At 40.6% G+C, this 18890-nt stretch overlaps 1 protein-coding gene across 5 annotated transcripts; it reads right to left on the bottom strand.

Moving 5' to 3' along the window:
* Positions 1 to 1036: 1036 nt before the first annotated feature.
* LOC138956890 (uncharacterized) lies at positions 1037 to 18605 on the bottom strand. Of its 5 annotated transcripts, XM_070328107.1 has the most exons (9): positions 18217 to 18604; positions 15353 to 15493; positions 12816 to 12892; positions 11702 to 12035; positions 10243 to 10383; positions 9272 to 9352; positions 8792 to 8899; positions 6071 to 6151; positions 1037 to 4202 (listed from the first exon to the last, which is right to left on the bottom strand). In XM_070328107.1, exons 1-7 carry the CDS (start codon positions 18272 to 18274, stop codon positions 8880 to 8882), a joined length of 852 nt encoding a protein of 283 aa, XP_070184208.1. In that variant the 5' UTR covers positions 18275 to 18604; the 3' UTR covers positions 1037 to 4202; positions 6071 to 6151; positions 8792 to 8879. The 5 variants fall into 5 exon arrangements, with proteins under 5 accessions (XP_070184208.1, XP_070184209.1, XP_070184207.1 ...); XM_070328108.1 differs by lacking the exon at positions 9272 to 9352 and having other exon boundaries at positions 18217 to 18605; XM_070328106.1 differs by lacking the exons at positions 1037 to 4202; positions 6071 to 6151; positions 8792 to 8899 and having other exon boundaries at positions 8907 to 9352; positions 18217 to 18605.
* Between the last annotated feature and the right edge of the window lie 285 nt (positions 18606 to 18890).

Genomic DNA, 18890 nt, shown 5'->3' with positions numbered 1-18890 from the left:
GTGAATGTGCATAATTACACTCACATGCACTCAATATTTCAATAAACTGAAACACCGCCTGCATTGTGTTGACAAAGATGATACACACTCGTGTGTGAACGTTGTTTTGACCGGGGTATACATGTTTTCCCCTCGTTATTGTGACTATTGGCCAGTTCCATCGTTGTTTTGACAGTGCCGGTTGAAATGACCGTTTGACCAATAGATAACAAAATTCCACATCAAGCTCATTTAAATTGGCCAAAAGTGAATGTGCATAATTACACTCACATACACTCAGTATTTCAATAAACTGAAACACCGCCTGCATTGTGTTGACAAAGATGATACACACGATACACACTCGTGTGTGAACGTTGTTTTGACCTGGGTATGCATTGTATTGACTTTCCGTGGTAGTGTGATATTGTATATATATGATATAAGGTAGTGTGCCTTTACATTTTAACTTGCTCCTTTCAAAACCTTCTATTGGCACTTAGACCAAAGAATCACAAAGCCTTTTTTTATGTGTACGAAACAGCTAAACAAAACGTGTAGCTTACTTTGCAGTGCATAATCATGAAGCTTTTTAAAATGAAGTTTAATTATCATATTTGAAGGTGGTGGATACTATAAGTGTTATCAGGGACCTATATTAGAATCAGTCTGTCAGTTACGGTTTTTTTTTCCTTCTTGTAATGAAAGGTATTTTTATGATGGCGCTCAGTTCCCTTGCGTTTGTTCATCGACATTTTAAGATACCTTCACATTTGAAATTGCATTTTATTTTATTTACTTTGACTTCCATTCATTTAATGATGGGCTTGTTTAGCATAATTGCTTTTGTATACACATGCATTTTACAGTCTGTGTGTTCAGTTGTAGAAACAATTTCTCTTCTTGAGACAATAATAGCTTTTTGTTAACTTTCGGAGTAAGGATTTGAATGATTTTCCCTGTGGCGATTATGTCCATGCAATCTGCAATCCTGTGATCACACATCCACATACAAACACAATCAGTCAAATCATAACAATAAGCATGTTTTGCAAAATAACGTTTGGTAGTTTTTATTCCTTTTCAATGGCATGCAACAAAACGGTGACATTTGCTTTTTGCAGACATTTAAAAAGCAGTGAATTTATACTGTTATAGCTTACAACCAGGCTATAACAGTGATTGAATGTTGCCCCAGTTGACAAAGGAACAGGAAATAGAATGCATGTACAACTTCTCGTCTCAAACTAAAATAAAGAAGAAAAACAAATCTGAATATCTTGTTAAAGAGAACAGAGAAAAAAAGTGTATTTTGTACCTTCAAAACCTCTTAAACAGCGCTTACATTAGATTTAAGAATTCAGTGAACTTAACGTATAACAACGATTGAATAACTCTGCCCAACATGACAAAGAAAAAAAGACAGATTTATTTCTCTCAAACAAAACCTTCAAACCTGTTGAAAAATAGGCTATTGCCTCCACCATCATTGTTCTGACCGCGCATAATAAACTGAACTTTTGACCAATGTCCAACAAAATTCAAATTAAGCTAAATCAAACACACTCTAAATAAATAATTAAATATGAAACTGCTCATGATTAAAAATAATGAAAACACATAATGCACACCCGGTGTATAACATTGTTCTGAAAGGAACAATACACGGCTTTGACTTTCTTTAAACTTATAAGTGGGCCTAATGCGTTCATGATAATAATGCAATATAACACAGTAAGGTAGTCTCGAGTCATATGATTACATATTTGTAACATGGAAAATAAACCAATGTTAAAATACTGTGAGGCATGAGAATTGGCATATAGATATATATATATTTCTGATGTTTTATATATATATATATATATACAGATTATTTAAAACACTCCACTGAATAGTCCACACAATCAAAACAACTAGCAGCATCTTTAGTAAGGTCTATGCTTTTTCAATTGCAACAAATGAAAAATATACTTTTGTTTCTAACAGAAAGTAAGAAAACTGCCAATTTATCCTTTGTATTATAGCTTCCAACAAACGTATAGCGACGATTGAATAATTTTGCCCCAGGTGACAAAGAAACATACAATAAAACTATTTTCCAACTTCTTGTCTCTCAAACAAAATTGAAAAAGCAAATCTTCAAACATCCTGTTAAAATAGGCCATTTGCCTCCACCATCGTTGTTTTGACAGCACATGCTGAAGTGACCTTTTGACCGATGCCCATGAAATACCAAATTAAGCTGATCTAAAGAGCCAAAAGTAAATGTACCATAAATACACTTTATATACACTCAAAATCTTTCTTTATTCTTTATTTCTTTATTTGGTGTTTAACGTCGTTTTCAACCACGCAGGTTATATCGCGACGGGGAAAGGGGGGGAGAAGGGATAGAGCACTTAAAATCGAAATCAATCATTACATGTGAAACACCACTATCATTGTGTTGACATTGAAATGTCACACACGATGACCCAGTGTTTATTATACGTTATGATTGTTTTGACTTTCCTACTAGCGGACCGTATGGTAGTTTGTGGTCACGATAATAAATAATAATGATCACACGATGACCCAGTGTTTATGATACGTTATGATTGTTTTGACTTTCCTACTAGCGGACCTTATGGTAGTTTGTGGTCACGATAATAAATAATAATGATAATAAAGTTAAAACGGCTATGCCTACGATGCCTTCGGGCCTTGTTTTTGGCCGATTTGAGCGAAATTGCTGTTATATATTGCTCAGCCAACCTTAATTAGAGCAACCCTTACCCTTGTTATCCCAAAGAAGTACTGTACGCCCCCTGCGGGTTAGGGGGAAGAATTTACCCGATGCTCCCCAGCATGTCGTAAGAGGCGACTAACGGATTCTGTTTCTCTCTCAATAAAATGTCACACACGATGACAAAGTGCATATGACACTTTGATTGTTTTGACTTTCCTAATAGCGGACCTTATCTTTACTTTATTTGGTGTTTAACGTCGTTTTCAACCGTTCAACGTTATATCGCGACGGGGAAAGGGGGGGGGGGGATGATGGGATAGAGCCACTTGTTAATTGTTTCTTGTTCACAAAAGCACTACCAGAGCTGGACTCCAAGTTTAACATTGGCGAACGACAAGAAGAAGAAGACAAAAGCACTAATAAAAAAATTGCTCCAGGGGCTAGCAACGTAGTACAATATATGACCTTACTGGGAGAATGCAAGTTTCTAGTACAAAGGACTTAACATTTCTTACATACTGCTTGACTAAAATCTTTACAAACATTGACTATATTCTATACAAGAAACACTTAACAAGGGTAAAAGGAGAAACAGAATCCGTTAGTTGCCTCTTACGACATGCTGGGGAGCATCGGGTAAATTCTTCCCCCTAACCCGCAGGGGGGGGGGGGGGGGGGGGTAGCGGACCTTATGGTAGTCTGTGTTCATGTTAATAAATAATGATAATACAGTTAAACAAGGGCAAAGCCACAAAGAATATGACTCACTTGCTTATATTTTGTTTTGTTTTGCTGATGTAATCACATGCATTTTATAAGTGTTCATAGGTTTCATAACCAAGACAAGTTTTTATCATGAAAGCTTCCATTATTTGAAAAGTTTTGAGTGTTCAATAGGTGGTCAGTTGTCAATACATATATAGCCTCGTTTTTGCTATGCAAATGAATTAAAAATAGCCAACTGCCTCCACCATCATTGTTTTGACCGCATATTAAACTGACCTTTGGATCAGTGCTAAGAAAGGTCACATCTAGCTTATTCAAAATGCCAAAAATGATTTGCATAAACACATACTAAATAAATCATTTAACATAAAACACAACCACCAGTGTGCTCATAGTCAAAATTAATAAAAACAAATAAAGATAAATGTGTAAATCATTGTCCAGTACAGCTCAAGACACAAACCTGCACTAGATATATATCCACTTAGTGGTAGTGATCAGCAACAACATTGGAAAGATGATCAGTAGCTGAAAAGCTGAACATTATTTAGTTTCGCTGATTTCTTTGCAAAGCAGTAATCCTGTTTCGTACATGTATAGTTCTTGACGTGTAGCCAGGTACGAATTATCAGAGTCTCTTCAGCCTGAAGGCACTTCTGGATATCCTCTTTTCTTGGCAGCACTTGCGTGGCGATATATTTTAACAAATGAGCCTCCACTGCCTTCACCTCCTCCTCCAACCACAGTCGACATGGCTGGCTTGAACCTTTGTGGACACAGATATCACAAGACCTATTACCGGAGATACAAAGGTTAAATATGTTATCGGATTAAAACTTTATAAGGAACAATCATGCCAACTCAATATGAGCGCCGGGTAGTCTGGTGGTCTAGGCCGACAACTCGTGATCTCAGTGTCTCTATTTCGAATCTTGATTGGGCATGGACATTTATTTTCCCGAGTCAACATTTGTTCTGATTCTTCTTCGTGGCACTAAAGCTAGTACACTAAAACTGTCACATTTTCACTGTCAATCTTAGTGCTGCTTACATTTTGGTTGTTCAATGTAAGTTAGATATAGTACCTCCTCTTTTTTCCAATTCCTGGGACTCCCGTCCCCGCCTCTAATACACGGAAGTGTATGTGGGCGTAATCCATCAATTACAAAAGATTTCAAATCTAAATTAAAACCGGAATTACAGACCCTGTACACATTCATTTTCAAAGCATGGGACAGAAGCCACGAATGGGCATGAGAAGTGGCAGGTCAGTTAGCCATTGCACTTGTTAACTGATCCACTTATTTATTCATTTTTAAATAATTATACAATTTACTGCTTAGTTTTGAATCAAGAAAACTGAGCGACAGCAGAAGGCCATTTTGATATGTTAAAGCACGTACGGATTTGAACTGCTCTTTGACAAAATGCCGCTCCTAGTTAGATTAACAGTTAACTCGTTATGAACACAGACCTGTTTACATCCTGCATTAAAACCAGTCATAAAAACACTCTCCAGAAGCTACCTTTTTTTTTTGTGGACCGGCTCGTTCATTTTATTTAAAGATTTTCTTTAAAGTTTTTCAATTCAAAGAACTGTGATCTTTGCTATATTGGAGAAAGATTAATGGAGATCACTTTTAGACTCAAAAAGACTTTCAAATTCCGGCAACAGCACAAGTCACTGACCGTAGCAAGAGATAATGTCGAAGCACAGACATACTGGTCAAATAAACTCGATGCGAAGCAGGCTCATGTTTTGCCAAACACAATTTGTTTGTTTCCATGTTCATTTGTGTACTGCATTTTGTAAATAAACTAATGCTGCGTCTAACCTCGGGACACGTTCGCTTGGTTCGCGGACGAACGACTGCAGTGACTCATGACTGACTAGCTTTGTTGTTGCACTGATCTCAATTCGATCACCAAAATGCAAGTGATTCGCTCTTCTTAGACTTCGCCAGACACTGCCACTTGACTTGATAGTTTTGCCGATATTCCTGTACAACTTGAGCTTTTTTGGTTGGCATTTTGTCCCCAGAGAGATCGGCCTTACGCTTACGACCCATGTCGATCGGACCGAATGCACAAAAACCACGCGTTGACCGACAAATACCTTGTTTTTGCACATGCGCAGACAAGGCTGTTCCGGTCGGCCTTGAGCTAAAAGGGTTTCCGGGAAATCAAAATCCCGGTGACTACTAGTACTACAATTTCGACTTTAAATTTTCACACACGGAAATGGTTCTCGTGACCGGAATTTCCGGTAGATTTCCGTAATACCGGAATTTAGACCCTAAATCCGTAATAATTCCGGGAGGGTAAACAGGTCTGTGAACATACTCTATGTTTCCTTCCAAGTGCTTTAGAGAAGGGTATTACCATACTCAAAAACACAATAACTATACGCTCCTAGTTAGATTAACAGTTAACACGTTATGAACAGGCTCTATTTTTCCTTCCAAGTGCTTCAGAGAAGGATATTACCTTACTCAAAAACACAATAACTATCTAGTTTACTGGTTTCGTTCTACTTTAAAGGAATAACTTTTGTGTGGATTGAGTCAGCTCCTTAAAGCTCAGTTCACAAAGAGAAAGAAGAGGTATAAATACAATGATTATGTTTCCACTCACTGTTGCGCGTTGCCTTTGATTTGAGCTTCTTTGGTTTGGAATGGCTCCACTGTTCAGGTAGGTACTCATTGTCAGTTGAACCTTGGGGAAAAAAAAAGATGATAGATTTTCTCAGCTGGCTTATCTTTATTTCAAATCATTTGATAGATTATGCAAAATAGCAAAAAAAGAACAACAGCTAAAAGACATTATAAGATGTTTGATGGGTTGTTGACAGACCAGCTTTTTTGTCGGTCCGAGGGGGAGCATATCGTCTTTTGTTTCATATTTATTGACCAAGGCCGAAGGCCGCGGTCAATAAATATGAAACAAAAGTCGATATGCCCCCCGAGGACCGACAAAAAAGCTGGTCTGGCAACAAACCATCAAACATAGTTTTTGTCATCATTTTGGTGGTTCAACATTAAGTGAAAAATCAACACAGGGAGCCATGGTTTGAAACGCGAGTTATGTTATTATAATGCATGTTCGGGGCCCCAGCACGTTGTTCAAAGCTGGCGTGCGAAAGCAACTTACTGTGTGTGATTTGAGTTTATAATGTTGAGACAAGTATGTCAGGTTTGAGGATTCGAAGTTCTGTAGGTTCCGACTACAGAGTGGTGTGTGAAACCAACAGTAAGCGCCGATAGTGCCCACATGTTGCATTCGAGCGATGGGATTGTCGTATTTCAAACGGGGTGATTTGCTTGCAGTCAGCGTTGACCATCTCACAACAGATCTGTTATGTGGATTATCGTGCGACGTTCGAGTCGGGGGCAAGGAATCGCAGGAAGCAAAGATGAGTCTTTTTCCATTGTCACCTTTCTTTCCGGTTGTTGGTGCATATAATATTGTGCGGACAAAATGATGCGACGGCGAGTGTTTTTTGCCTCCAAGATTTTGTGGTGTGGGTATTGTTTTGCTCGTTTCATACCCACACCAAAACCTGAAACACACCCCACCCCACCCTCCCCCTCCCGGCTCACAATCAGTCCATGAACACAAACACTGACACACACAAATTAATGATCAAGTTACCCCCCCCCCCCCCCCCCCCAACCCTTCACTTGCACACCTGCAACGCAGACGATCATATTATTGATTAAATATTCATATAGGTCAGTGTTGGGTTTTTTGTTCTTGTTTGTGTTATTGCAGAATCGGTTTTCTCTTATTGCTACACGTGTCTCTTCATTACATTTCACCATCGCCCTACCACCCTGCCCCTCTCGGTATTCCACCCCTCGGTTTTCAGTGGTAAATACTAGTAATCGAATATTGAAGCTACGTTGAGTCAAAGGTCACAGAAGATTTGCATCGTGCAGCACTGCACGAATTGGGTCAAAGGACACAAACGATTTGCGTCGTGCCGCGAAGGAAAGATAATCGCGATCTTGTTTCTCATTGCCTCTCTGTTTTTCATTAGACTTGTCATTCTGCTTGCTCGGCTTTGTCAGATGTCTTCAATTCTTGTTGCTATGTTCTTTGCTTTTTTATTATTATTTTTTTATTTGCGCTTAGTTTATCGATACAACGTCTTGTGCACGGGTCAAAATTTGGTTTGACTTAAACTTGCCGTTCGTGTTTCTCCAAACAGAGATACAAGCACTCCATGACTTTGTGAGAAGATAAAACATATCGATAGGTTTCATTTGTTTGCGATAAAGCATAAATGTATGACCTTTGATGAGGTAGTTTTGTTTTTTGTTTACATTTGCCAGTTTGCCAGTTCGTATTTGGAACTTGGCGAAGCAGTGTCATGTCGTCTGTTTAGGTCTGGGGAAACGCCAATGAAAAGAGCCATTGGGTTTGCTTTTGATTATCCATGTAATAGGGCTTCCTGCAACTATGGTAACCGGGGATTTATTCCCCGGGGAACATGAGATTTATTTCCCAGGTGCTTGTGAATGAAAACTCGTGAAAATGATGACAAATGCTTTTAAATATCAATTTCGTTGTCAAATAACTAAACACAAGAGTTTCCACTACGGAATGCGGCCATTCAACAACTAGGTAATGGGCGCTTAGTTAATCGTCCGTACATGACGCCAGCATTTCTTTCTTTCTTTATTTGGTGTTTAACGTCGTTTTCAACCACGAAGGTTATATCGCGACGAGGGAAAGGGGGAGATGAGATAGGGGAAAGGGTGGAGATGGGAGGGAGCCACTTGTTAAGTGTTTCTTGTTCACAAAAGCACTAATCAAAAAATTGCTCCAGGGGCTTGCAACGTAGTACAATATATGACCTTACTGGGAGAATGCAAGTTTCCAGTACAAAGGACTAAACATTTCTTACATACTGCTTGACTAAAATCTTTACAAACATTGACTATATTCTATACAAGAACCACTTAACAAGGGTTAAAGGAGAAACAGAATCCGTTAGTCGCCTCATACGACATGCGGGGTGCAGAGAAATAAGGATGTGGAAAAGAAGACTTTTGGTAAGTGAAATAAAGGTGATGGATCCAGTCAGGTAGAAATAAGACAACAAGAAAAGAATTGGAAAACTGCAGGGAATAGTAGGGAGAGTTTTCTTGGAAGGAAATATAGGTGAAAGGACTGGTAAGGCAGAAATAAGACAAAAGAAGAGAAGAAACAGAACCGTTAGTCGCCTCTTACGACATGCTGGGTAGCATCGGGTAAATTCTTTCTAGTCCCAACCAATATGGGACTCCCCCTAACCCGCGGGGGGGTGACGCCAGCATGTTTCTAAATTAATTTATATGCAATAAAGCTTACTTTCGTTAGATGACGCTGAAGGAGAAGTGATCTGTGTGAATACACTGCATCTTGTGTTCATCATTGCCACACCAACAGGAGAGAATGTCTAGGAGGAAGGGGGCTCGCCTGGGGACATAATAAAATTATAATTAATTATTTATTGTATTAATTATGTTATGTTCAAAATAAATAAACGTGTGTTCGGTGTTATGAGTGTACAGGAATGAACTATTCTTCAAAGGTACAAATACATTTCAGATGTAAGACAATCAAAATGCATCAACGAATGCAGTTCTACCCCTCATCCTTAACCCCCACCCACCCCCCAACATTGACGCCGTAAAAAAACACCTCCGACAAGCGTGTTGGACACAAACAACTCTGTGAGTTAAATTCAAGCTGTTCCCACTCGAACACAGGAACCCCCTGACCTTCATCCATCTCCAGTCGCGCCCCCATGGAAAATTGGTTGACTAAGGAGAAAGATATATACTGAACTGTTTGAGCATGCACTGCTGTCAGCAGCACACCGTTGAAACTTCCTTTGGATTTCTGGTGCTTCCTCATCATCAGCAGAATCTGACAAATACAAAAACATGAATAACCCTTGTGATATTACCTCATTTTTTGTTTGTTTGTTTGCTTAACGCCCAGCCGACCATGAAGGGCCATATCAGGGCGGTGCTGCTTTGACATATAACGTGCGCCACACACAAGACAGAAGTCGCAGCACAGGCTTCATGTCTCACCCAGTCACATTATTCTGACACCGGACCAACCAGTCCTAGCACTAACCCCAAATAATGCCAGACGCCAGGCGGAGCAGCCACTAGATTGCCAATTTTAAAGTCTTAGGTATGACCCGGCCGGGGTTCGAACCCACAACCTCCCGATCAAGGGGCGGACGCCTTACCACTAGGCCAACCGTGCCGGTCATATTACCTCATGCCAGGGTGACAAGTTTACACTAAATAAGTAAATGTATTCACTTTTACATGGAATGGCAGCTACAAATAAGAAATTAAATCTACTATGTTACTTTGTGGGAGTGAGGAGGGGGGGGGGGGGGGGGAGAGAGAAAGAAAAGTCATGTTTGCAACTACAAACTTAAGAGACTTTCAGACACTGAACAGCGACATCGCCATTCAAATATGTCCTGTCCCCACTCCAACACCATGTAGATGGGATGGATTCAGCCCATATTGTCCCTTACTGTCACCTACTGCAGTGGAGCGCTGCGGACTTAAATTAAGGGCCCCTCCTGTTTTTGAACACCAGGAGCTATCTAGTTTGCTGTTAGGTAGGCACCGGCTCATCTTTCCTGCTTCCTTACTTTCTTTTACTATCAACATTCTGTTCACAGTTGTTATTTCTGCCAAAGTGACCAATCGCATTTGTTTTTATCCGAAACTGGGAGTGCTTGCAGTACTGTAGTTGATAGCATGCGTACACAGAAGAAGAAGACTTACTGTCAGGTGCAGCTGTAGCAGGACAAGGTTGATGCATAGGCGGAGAGGGCTGGTTATGTGGCGGTGCCAAAGAGTCTTTTGTTGCGAACCTTCCTGATGCAGATCGTTCTGGAATAGGGCTGTGACCCTTTTCAACAAATTCTGTAAATAATAGTTACAATATGATAGAATAGATAAAATCCTAGATCGCAAGTACAAAAGTTTATGTAGTAAGTACCGTAGTATTAATGTTTGCTTTATTGTGTAATGCAAATTAATGTTAGCACAATATATCACATTGTAGTGTGCATTGAAGTATGAACGTTCTCAATTTAGATTTAAAACAAATACACTTAGTGTACACTACATTGGGGTGTGCACGTAAAAGATCCCACGATTGACAAAAGGGTCTTTCCTGGCAAAATTGTATAGGCATAGATAAAAATGTCCACCAAAATACCCGTGTGACTTGGAATAATAGGCCGTGAAAAGTAGGATATGCGCCGAAATGGCTGCGATCTGCTGGCCGATGTGAATGCGTGATGTATTGTGTAAAAAAATTCCATCTCACACGGCATAAATAAATCCCTGCGCCTTGAATAAAAATTGAAAAGAAAAAAAATCCCTGCGCTTAGAACTGTACCCACGGAATACGCGCGATATAAGCCTCATATTGATTGATTGAAATAAAATTGTATTGGTGGTTCAATGTCACTAGCCACAACAAAGGCGATACCAGAGAGAGGGAGACCGGGATTCAAACCTGTGACTATGAGAGTCAGAGGAACTATATGTAGTCCACGCTGTGTACCGAATGAGCCATCCCAGCCCCCCAATTTAGAAGAAGAAGAAGAGGCAGAAGAAGCAGAAGGAGAAGAAGATGAATTTAAGAATACAAAAAAAAGGTTATTACAATACTAGATTTAGAGATAGTCTAGCTGTGTTCATTTTGTGCAAAAAGAGCAAAGGAATTCATGTTTGTTTGTTTATTTGTTGCTTAACGTCCAGCCGACTACGCAGAGCCATATCAGGACGAGGAAGGGGGGGATGAAGGGGGCCACTTGTCAAGCGATTCCTGTTTACAAATGCACTAACCCATTACTTGTGTCCCAGCAGGCTTTAGTAAAACTAAATTAATACCTACTGGAAGATTACCAGTTTCCAGTATGTTAAAATAGGCTTAACCTATCTACTGCTGGACTTACATCAGAACACTAACAGATTAAACTATACATGAATCGCGAGACAAGCGGCAAGAGAAGAGATTTTTGGAAAAAATACAGGTGAATGAGCAAGAAGGCAGAAAAAAGAAAAGAATTCATGAAGAAAAAGAGAGCATGACAGGAAAGAGGAACCAAAAATCTACCTAACAGCAAACTAGAAAGCTCCTGCGGTTCCAAAAACAGGAGGGGCCTTTAATTTCATAACCGCAGTGCCCCACTGCGGGAAAAGGAATTCATGTTCAAAATGTCACACATACCTGCCTCCTCATCCGAGGTGATGGCTTCATCTTCAGCCACTTCCATCTCATCCAGGGTGCAGCGCTGGTGGTCTTGCAGCTTCCCCTTTTCAAGGGCAAGGAGTAATTTGCTGACTTTGGCCAACTGCATCATGTCTGATGGGAGGCGGTAGTACTCGCGGTGTCCCATAAACTGAGCAAGGGCATCCAGCTCGTTGTCCTTCAAACTGACTATCTGGGACAGAGTAGCAACCTGCTTTCGAAGTGAAGTAGATGTGATGAACTGTGGCTCTGCCAACTGCGCTGATGTCACAAACTTTCGAAGCGTGTCAGATCCCCGAATGTGCCCCTCCGACTGAAAGAATGAGCAAGAAAACACAAATTTGTTGGAGCCGCTGACACCAGCATCATCCCTTTTTTGCACAAGCAGTTCCACAGCTGCTTTCACCTGTGCAGTCATGAGAATTGGGACAATTCGGCCACGTTTTCCGATTATCTCAATCCTGGTCAGCTTGTTACATAGGATTTTTTCAAATGTGCTAAGTGATTTGAAGACATCTTTCACACAGTCACAGCACCGTCGGAGGATGCCATTTTGGATGCGTCGTAAGCGAGACTGAGCTTCGACAACATTATTATGCAGTCCGCCGATACCGACAAATAGCCTACCTGGAAGCTTTCGTGGGCACAGAAAATGAGCCAGAGGACTTCGCTGATACTGCCTGGCGCACTTCAGTTCCTGCCATCGTTCAGAATTGCCAAATCGAACAATCAAAAAGAGTACGACTGAGGAAGTAACTGGGACATTCTTCGCTGTTCCTTCCAACTGGCAACTCAACTGAACTTGTTAGCCTTTGTTGGTGATCTGTTTCGACCGTATATTTTTGTTCTTTTTTCATTATAAATGCCTTATTTTGTCTGAGAAAAAGAACCAGTTGCTGAAAAAGAATGCACAACTCTGATGCATGTTTTTCAGAGGCAAAAGAGCATAGACTGCAGATAGCAAACATATTTCATTGCCTTGGTCATCACAGGAAACTCACAAGTAATGCAGGTCAAACATTTAACAAATCAAATCGCAAAAACAAAATATCTTCAGACAGGGCAACAAATAATCTACTCTATAAAAACTCACCATTTGGGAGTCAACTGAGTGATGGCTGCTTATAGAGTCCTCTGTCACAAGCGCCTGTGGTTCGAAGCTGCAGTCAACTGTAGGAAAGACAGACAGAAAGCGCCTGTGGTTGCATGATGCTTGGGACTTAACCTGTTTTTGAGCTTCATATTTCCCCTTTACGTTGGTTTACAGTTAGAACAGTCTAGTTAACTGTTTTCATATTTGTGTATAATAAATTTGATATGGGAGATTTTACTTCATTCGTACTGAAGCTTGCGTAGAGTCCAGCTAGATCAGCTGTAAGTCCTATTTCATAGACTGGACTGGAGAAAGGCATTATGGTTTGTCTATACATGCGACTCAGTTGCAGTCGCCCTCTTGTTCCTGAATCAAGCTGAAGCCAAATACTGGTTGAACGTCCGTATATATATGTATCGTCTATCGTCAGACTACATCGTCTGTCTTCCGTCTATCGTCTGTCTTCCATCTACCGTCTGTCTTCCGTCTATTGTATGTCTTCCGTCTGTCTTCCATCTATTGTCTGTCTTCCGTCTATTGTCTGTCTTCCATCTATTGTCTGTCTTCTGTCTATTGTCTGTCTTCCGTCTATCTTCTATCTATCGTCTGTCTTCCATCTATCGTCTGTCTTCCGTCTATTGTCTGTCTTCCGTCTATTGTCTGTCTTCCATCTATCGTCTGTCTTCCGTCTATCGTCTGTCTTCCGTCTATTGTCTGTCTTCGATCTACCATCTGTCTTCCAACTATTGTCTGTCTTCCATCTATCTTCTGTCTATTGTCTGTCTTCCGTCTATTGTCTGTCTTCCGTCTATCATCAGACTACATCCCAAGAATTCAGCATTTTCTCTAGTGGGTCCTCTATTTTCTCTGTTAACTGTGGGTCAGTCCATTCATCAGATTGGGATCTGCATATATATGAGCGTTGCATAGGCAAAGGCAATATTGCCGATTCATTACAAAGCACTGGAAAGACCGTCTGCTAGACTGCAGCTACTAGTTTTGCAAGGTGTGTTGCAGGAATTGAATTTTTACCAGGGATGTATTTCATAGACGGCAAGAATTTAGTTTTTGTACAAACTATATCGTCTGTCGACCAGTAACAGAAGCAAACCTGACCAGGTATGTGCATGCAAGCACTTAATTCATCCACGGTGATGAAACAGGAAGCATGCTTTATTGTTGTAAATATATATATAGGATATTGAGCAGCTTCCGTTGACATATATGGCCTTATGACCGAAATAGGTCCATGTACATGTGAGACTATCAAATCATAACCCTGAATTCTCCAATGTGTATCAGAATAGCAATTTAACTACATATCTTAGTCATAACTAAACTGTGTTAACTGTAGTGTGATCACCCCTCCAGAAGTATTGCATAACAGTTAGTTAGTCAGGGGTTCCACTGGGTTTTTGCTTTTTGCGTTTGCATACACAACATGACTGAAAAAATGCGTATGAGCCGGGGAAAACGCGTACCATTACAAACTTAATTGGGGGAAAAAACGCGAAGGAGAAGTGTGTTTTTCTCACTACGATTGAGAAGACATGCAGTGTTGGCGTTAACCGGTAATTACCGGTATTTTACCGGTTGAAACGAAAAAATCCCGGAACAAAATTGGCTGCCGTTGATTTTTAGAACTACCGGTCTTTTTTCGCTGGCAAAACTATAAAACCAGTACTCTGAGCTGGATTCTAACTGGTTCCAATGACCAGCCTACCGTTTTTTTCTGGACTGTTTGCTTCATAAAAGTTTGCGTACCGGTTTGAAAAAAGTACTAGCGCCATCACTGGACATGATGATGATAGGTAACTAAAAGAAGTCCCTTCATCAGATTCTGTTCTTTCACTTTCCGACGACAGATCGGTCTGTTTGCGTTTTGCAGTGGCTCTGTACAGGTAATAGGCCTCTAAGCGAGGAACTGAACTATTTGCATGGCGCTAAATGGAAGATATTTCAGCCTGAAAAACAATCACTGTGGGTCAGTCCGATGTAATCAGAGTAGACCCGGACACCCCTGGCCTGTAAACTGAATCGGCAGTGCACCAAACTAATGGCATGTGTGATAAGGCAGACCATTGTTTTGCTGAACACAGCAGGATCAATTATTTATTCTGTGACTCATGACCCCCCCCCCCCCCCCCCAAAGAAATGTAATGCAATCTTCCTCTTCGGTAGAGCTGGTCATTCATAAGGCTATCGCCGGTGGCAGTGACCTAAGGAATAAAGATTCAATTCGGTAGAGCACTGGTACTATGGCCTCTGGCGATAAGTACACGAGTGTTAACAGTGATGAACAAGGCGGGTGGGGAGAATCAGAGGTGGGAGTTCAGGTGCTCTCTTCGTGGCTATTTAGTGTTTTGAGTGCAATTGTAATTTTGCGTGACAAAATGCAACATGTCGGTGAAAATGTGTACGGAGGCTGAAAACTGCGTATACTTTTGTGTGTGCAATAAGTGGAACCCCTGAGTTAGTTCCTTACTTTCTGGTTAAATCTTGCCATTCAACAAAATAAAAATGGGATTACATTGTACCTGGATGATTGCTGGTGTCATCTGGCAATGGTATGGCAGGTAGACTCTTAGCCAGTGCAGCCTGCACCATTCTTTGGCCGTATGAGAAATGTGGGAAGTACTCCCTTGTTTTAAATCTCTGGCCTCGGCCTCCTGGTTCCACTAGTGACATAATAGAACATTTTATTAGTAAATTTTCATTTGATTAATAATATCATCCTACATACGTGAGAGAGACACTCGTGAGATAATAATCGTTCAAATCACACGTGTGTATATCATGTAAATGAGGTCATGTCAAGCAAGTCTGGCAGGGACCTGTTTTTCCACTGCTTATGATGCCAAAGTCACCGAGACAAACGTCATTATAGAAGAAAAAAGATTGCGCTCGCTAATTACCTTCGATGAATTTTTAGAACTAACACGTCAAGCCACACTTTCAGAGTGACGTTTCTTTGCTTTGACGTAATAGATTGCACGAGGCTTTAGAAGAGATCGAGGTTCCAAAACAAGCGTCTTCAATTTAGCTGCCTCGACTGCAGGACATTTTCAGTAAAATACACGTAAGTACAGTATGTAGGATAAACAGAATACTACATGGCTTGCTGTTTTGTACCAGATTTACACTCGTTGCTTTTTAAAATAGTGAATAGCTCGCTTTCGCTCGCAGTTCAATATTTAAAAAAACAACTCATGAAAATCTGGTACGACACAGCAAGCCATACATAGTATTCTCTATTTATACTTCCCTAACTCACATAAAAGCATGTGTACATTTTTAATTGAGAAGCATTGTCATTCAGGTGTGTCTGATCCAAAGGAGTTGGACTTGGAGTATGATGAGAATGCATTATGTCTTACCACTGACGAGTCTCTGTCAGATGATGAATTGTATGATGCCGAAGAAGGCAGTGAGTTTTCTGACACTGTGACAGTGACATTGCGTCAAAGATGGTAGTGGTCGAGGGGGACCATGGGTTGAATGTCGAGGAGAGAAAAGAAAAAGAGAGCCTATACACTGTTCAATTAGCGGCTATGCTAATTATTTTGTCTGTAATGAACTTAAGTTGATGAGTTTGGGGGAGATACAAAGTACCCGAGCTACTGTAACCGGACTGCCTGGTCTCTGGGAAGAGACAGGGATAAACCATGCACGGAAAAAGTACATCATAGGTTTGAGGGGAAGCAGTAATGTCGTGGACAGGAGAAGAAAACAGAACAAAAAGAGGATGAAGAGAAAAAAAGAGGAACAAAAACGTGTGCGTGTGTATGGGTAAAGTAAAACACAAACAGTAGTTGGTTTTTTTTCAACAGACGGATTTCGTCCCCAGAACGGAAGAATGGCTCCAATACATGATAAGTCCAAAGTCAGTCCAGCTTCGCCCGGTCAAATAACTCTTCACGTCCTGAACACATTTCCCTATTGCTAAGCCTCAGTACCGTAAGGATTTGATGAAAATGACCAGAAAGTGGGTATCTGTGTGTGTCAGACATGACATTTATGGGTTTTATGTTATAAAACATGTATGTAAAGTATACACGTATAATACATGTATGTATTATCATTATGAGTAGTTAATTAATGAAGAAATCATACTGTCATTTTAATTTGTAACTAGTATGCATTAAATTGACAGAAGAAGACTCATCGTGTAAAAAGCAGAATTAATGATTCGCATGCCTGTTGGACCATGATTATGGGGGAGCCGAGTCTCCACTCACTCACGTGCAACAGGTGAAAAGCATGAACATATTTGACGATGCACAGAGCAGAGAGCGACGTGATCGAGTAACCGGACTTTACGGCCACGCCAGGAAGTCGCCGCGTCGGCTGGGTGATGGTGGAACAAAGAGATGAAACTTTCTTTCTTTATTTGGTGTTTAACGTCGTTTTCAACCACGAAGGTTATATCGCGACGGGGGAGATGAAACTAAACTACATTAAGCTTACAATTTCAATGTCAAGCGATTGTCTGCTTCGAGTCCCAGCACTTGTTCTGCCCCTAATTCGTCGATAATATCCCCAAATTTGTCTTTACTGACTGTATCAGCATCACCAGAGATGGTCCCAAAATCTCCGTGAAAAAAAAATCAATACAAATCCATTGCAAACTACCAAAACGTTCACCAAACGAACGAACCGCGGAGCAGCTATGTGCTTGTTTACAAAGGAAGTGACCTAAATGTGGTTTTCAAGCACAGAGAGCGCTTCCGTCCTGTGAGGTCATTCCTAAGTATAGTAACAAAGTCGTGCGGTACAGGACGTGAAGAGTTTTTAATTAAATAAATCGAATTAAAAAAAAAATATAGTCGCACCGTGACTGACTTATTCGGTCTCCCTAATTCAACAGCTACTAGGCCTAAGGCGAGATTGAAATTTGAACATTGGAGCTAGATCTCAACCCGCCTCAGGCTCCTACACATAAATTCAGCAAACAAGCACAGACTGACACAAACAAAACATAGTTATATAAATACTGATAAAATCAGTGCTATTCGATCGCTTGTACGCACAGCTAATCTCAGAATCTTTCGGAAGTTAAAAAACCAACATGCATCGTGCCTTCTCAGTATAAGAGTATTTAGATCTGTGCACCACTCACCATAATTTGTTTTAATGTATAAGACTCTTGCATAGTAACCTGTACCAACAACTTGATAAGCCATTGATAATTAATGACTGATCAAGTTCTTGTTAATGTCACTGTCACTGGATTGTGAGCTCTAAATTCCAAAAAACGAGGTTAGCCATTTTGGAATGTCAGAGCCATGTGGCAACAGACCTGAAAGATAAAGTTGAAGGCGCGTCACTATTTCAAAAACAACTCAGTCAACTGTCTTTTCGTCTAAAATGGACAACAAAGTACTATAAATATAATACACACCTGTGTCTGTGGTAATGTAGCGGCTGCGGCGTTCACCCCGCGTGTCGGCGTCAGCCATCGTGTCAAATCACGGTTTCACGCGGCAATCCGCTCTCTCTCGCTCTCTCTCTCAATGTTGTCGCCAGGGGAACCCAAAAAACTACAGTTCTTGTTTTGACCGCAAAACACTAGCCCAACACACTCGCCACACACTCAACCCTGACAAAATTATCATAGTTTGGACAGAACCAATAAAATCAAATCCTTGTGTCACATGGTATATCTTAGGGCGGGAAGCTCGAAAATCGAGGCATCCGTTGTTGTGACGTCAAAACAACGGGGTGCGTCAAAACAATTCGGCTCCATTTTCGGGCCAAAGTCAAAACGACGCGGTCTTAACAAGAACACACACACACACACACACGCACACACATACACACACACTCGTGTTTGAAGGGTTTGGACATTAAAATGCGTTTCTTTATGAATGTGAGAACCACGTGTCAGTGTTCGTCAGTGCGTGTTGGAGTTTATCCTGGTTGTTTTGTATTGAGTACTTCTAAATCCTTCTGGAACTCGTTTATAGCAAGTGAATCAGGAATTCATTTTAATATTTAGAATGTCTTGTACAACAAATTATACTCATGCACAGACTGATGACGTAGTTAATCGACGACGACATGGAAGAAACAAAT

The sequence above is a fragment of the Littorina saxatilis genome, unplaced genomic scaffold (assembly GCF_037325665.1).
Source record: "Littorina saxatilis isolate snail1 unplaced genomic scaffold, US_GU_Lsax_2.0 scaffold_1300, whole genome shotgun sequence".
Taxonomy (NCBI): Eukaryota; Metazoa; Mollusca; class Gastropoda; order Littorinimorpha; family Littorinidae; genus Littorina; species Littorina saxatilis.
The sequence above is the reverse complement of the archived record's forward strand: the minus strand, read 5'-3'. Positions and strand labels throughout refer to the sequence as shown.

Coding starts and splice junctions, on each gene's coding strand:
- LOC138956890 (XM_070328106.1), bottom strand. CDS start 18,274: ATGGCTGACGCCGACACGCGGGGTGAACGCCGCAGCCGCTACATTACC. Junction 12,036..12,815: donor ACTCAGTTGACTCCCAAATG/GTGAGTTTTTAT, acceptor TCATTCTTTCAG/TCGGAGGGGCACATTCGGGG. Junction 10,384..11,701: donor CACCTCGGATGAGGAGGCAG/GTATGTGTGACA, acceptor TATTATTTACAG/AATTTGTTGAAAAGGGTCAC.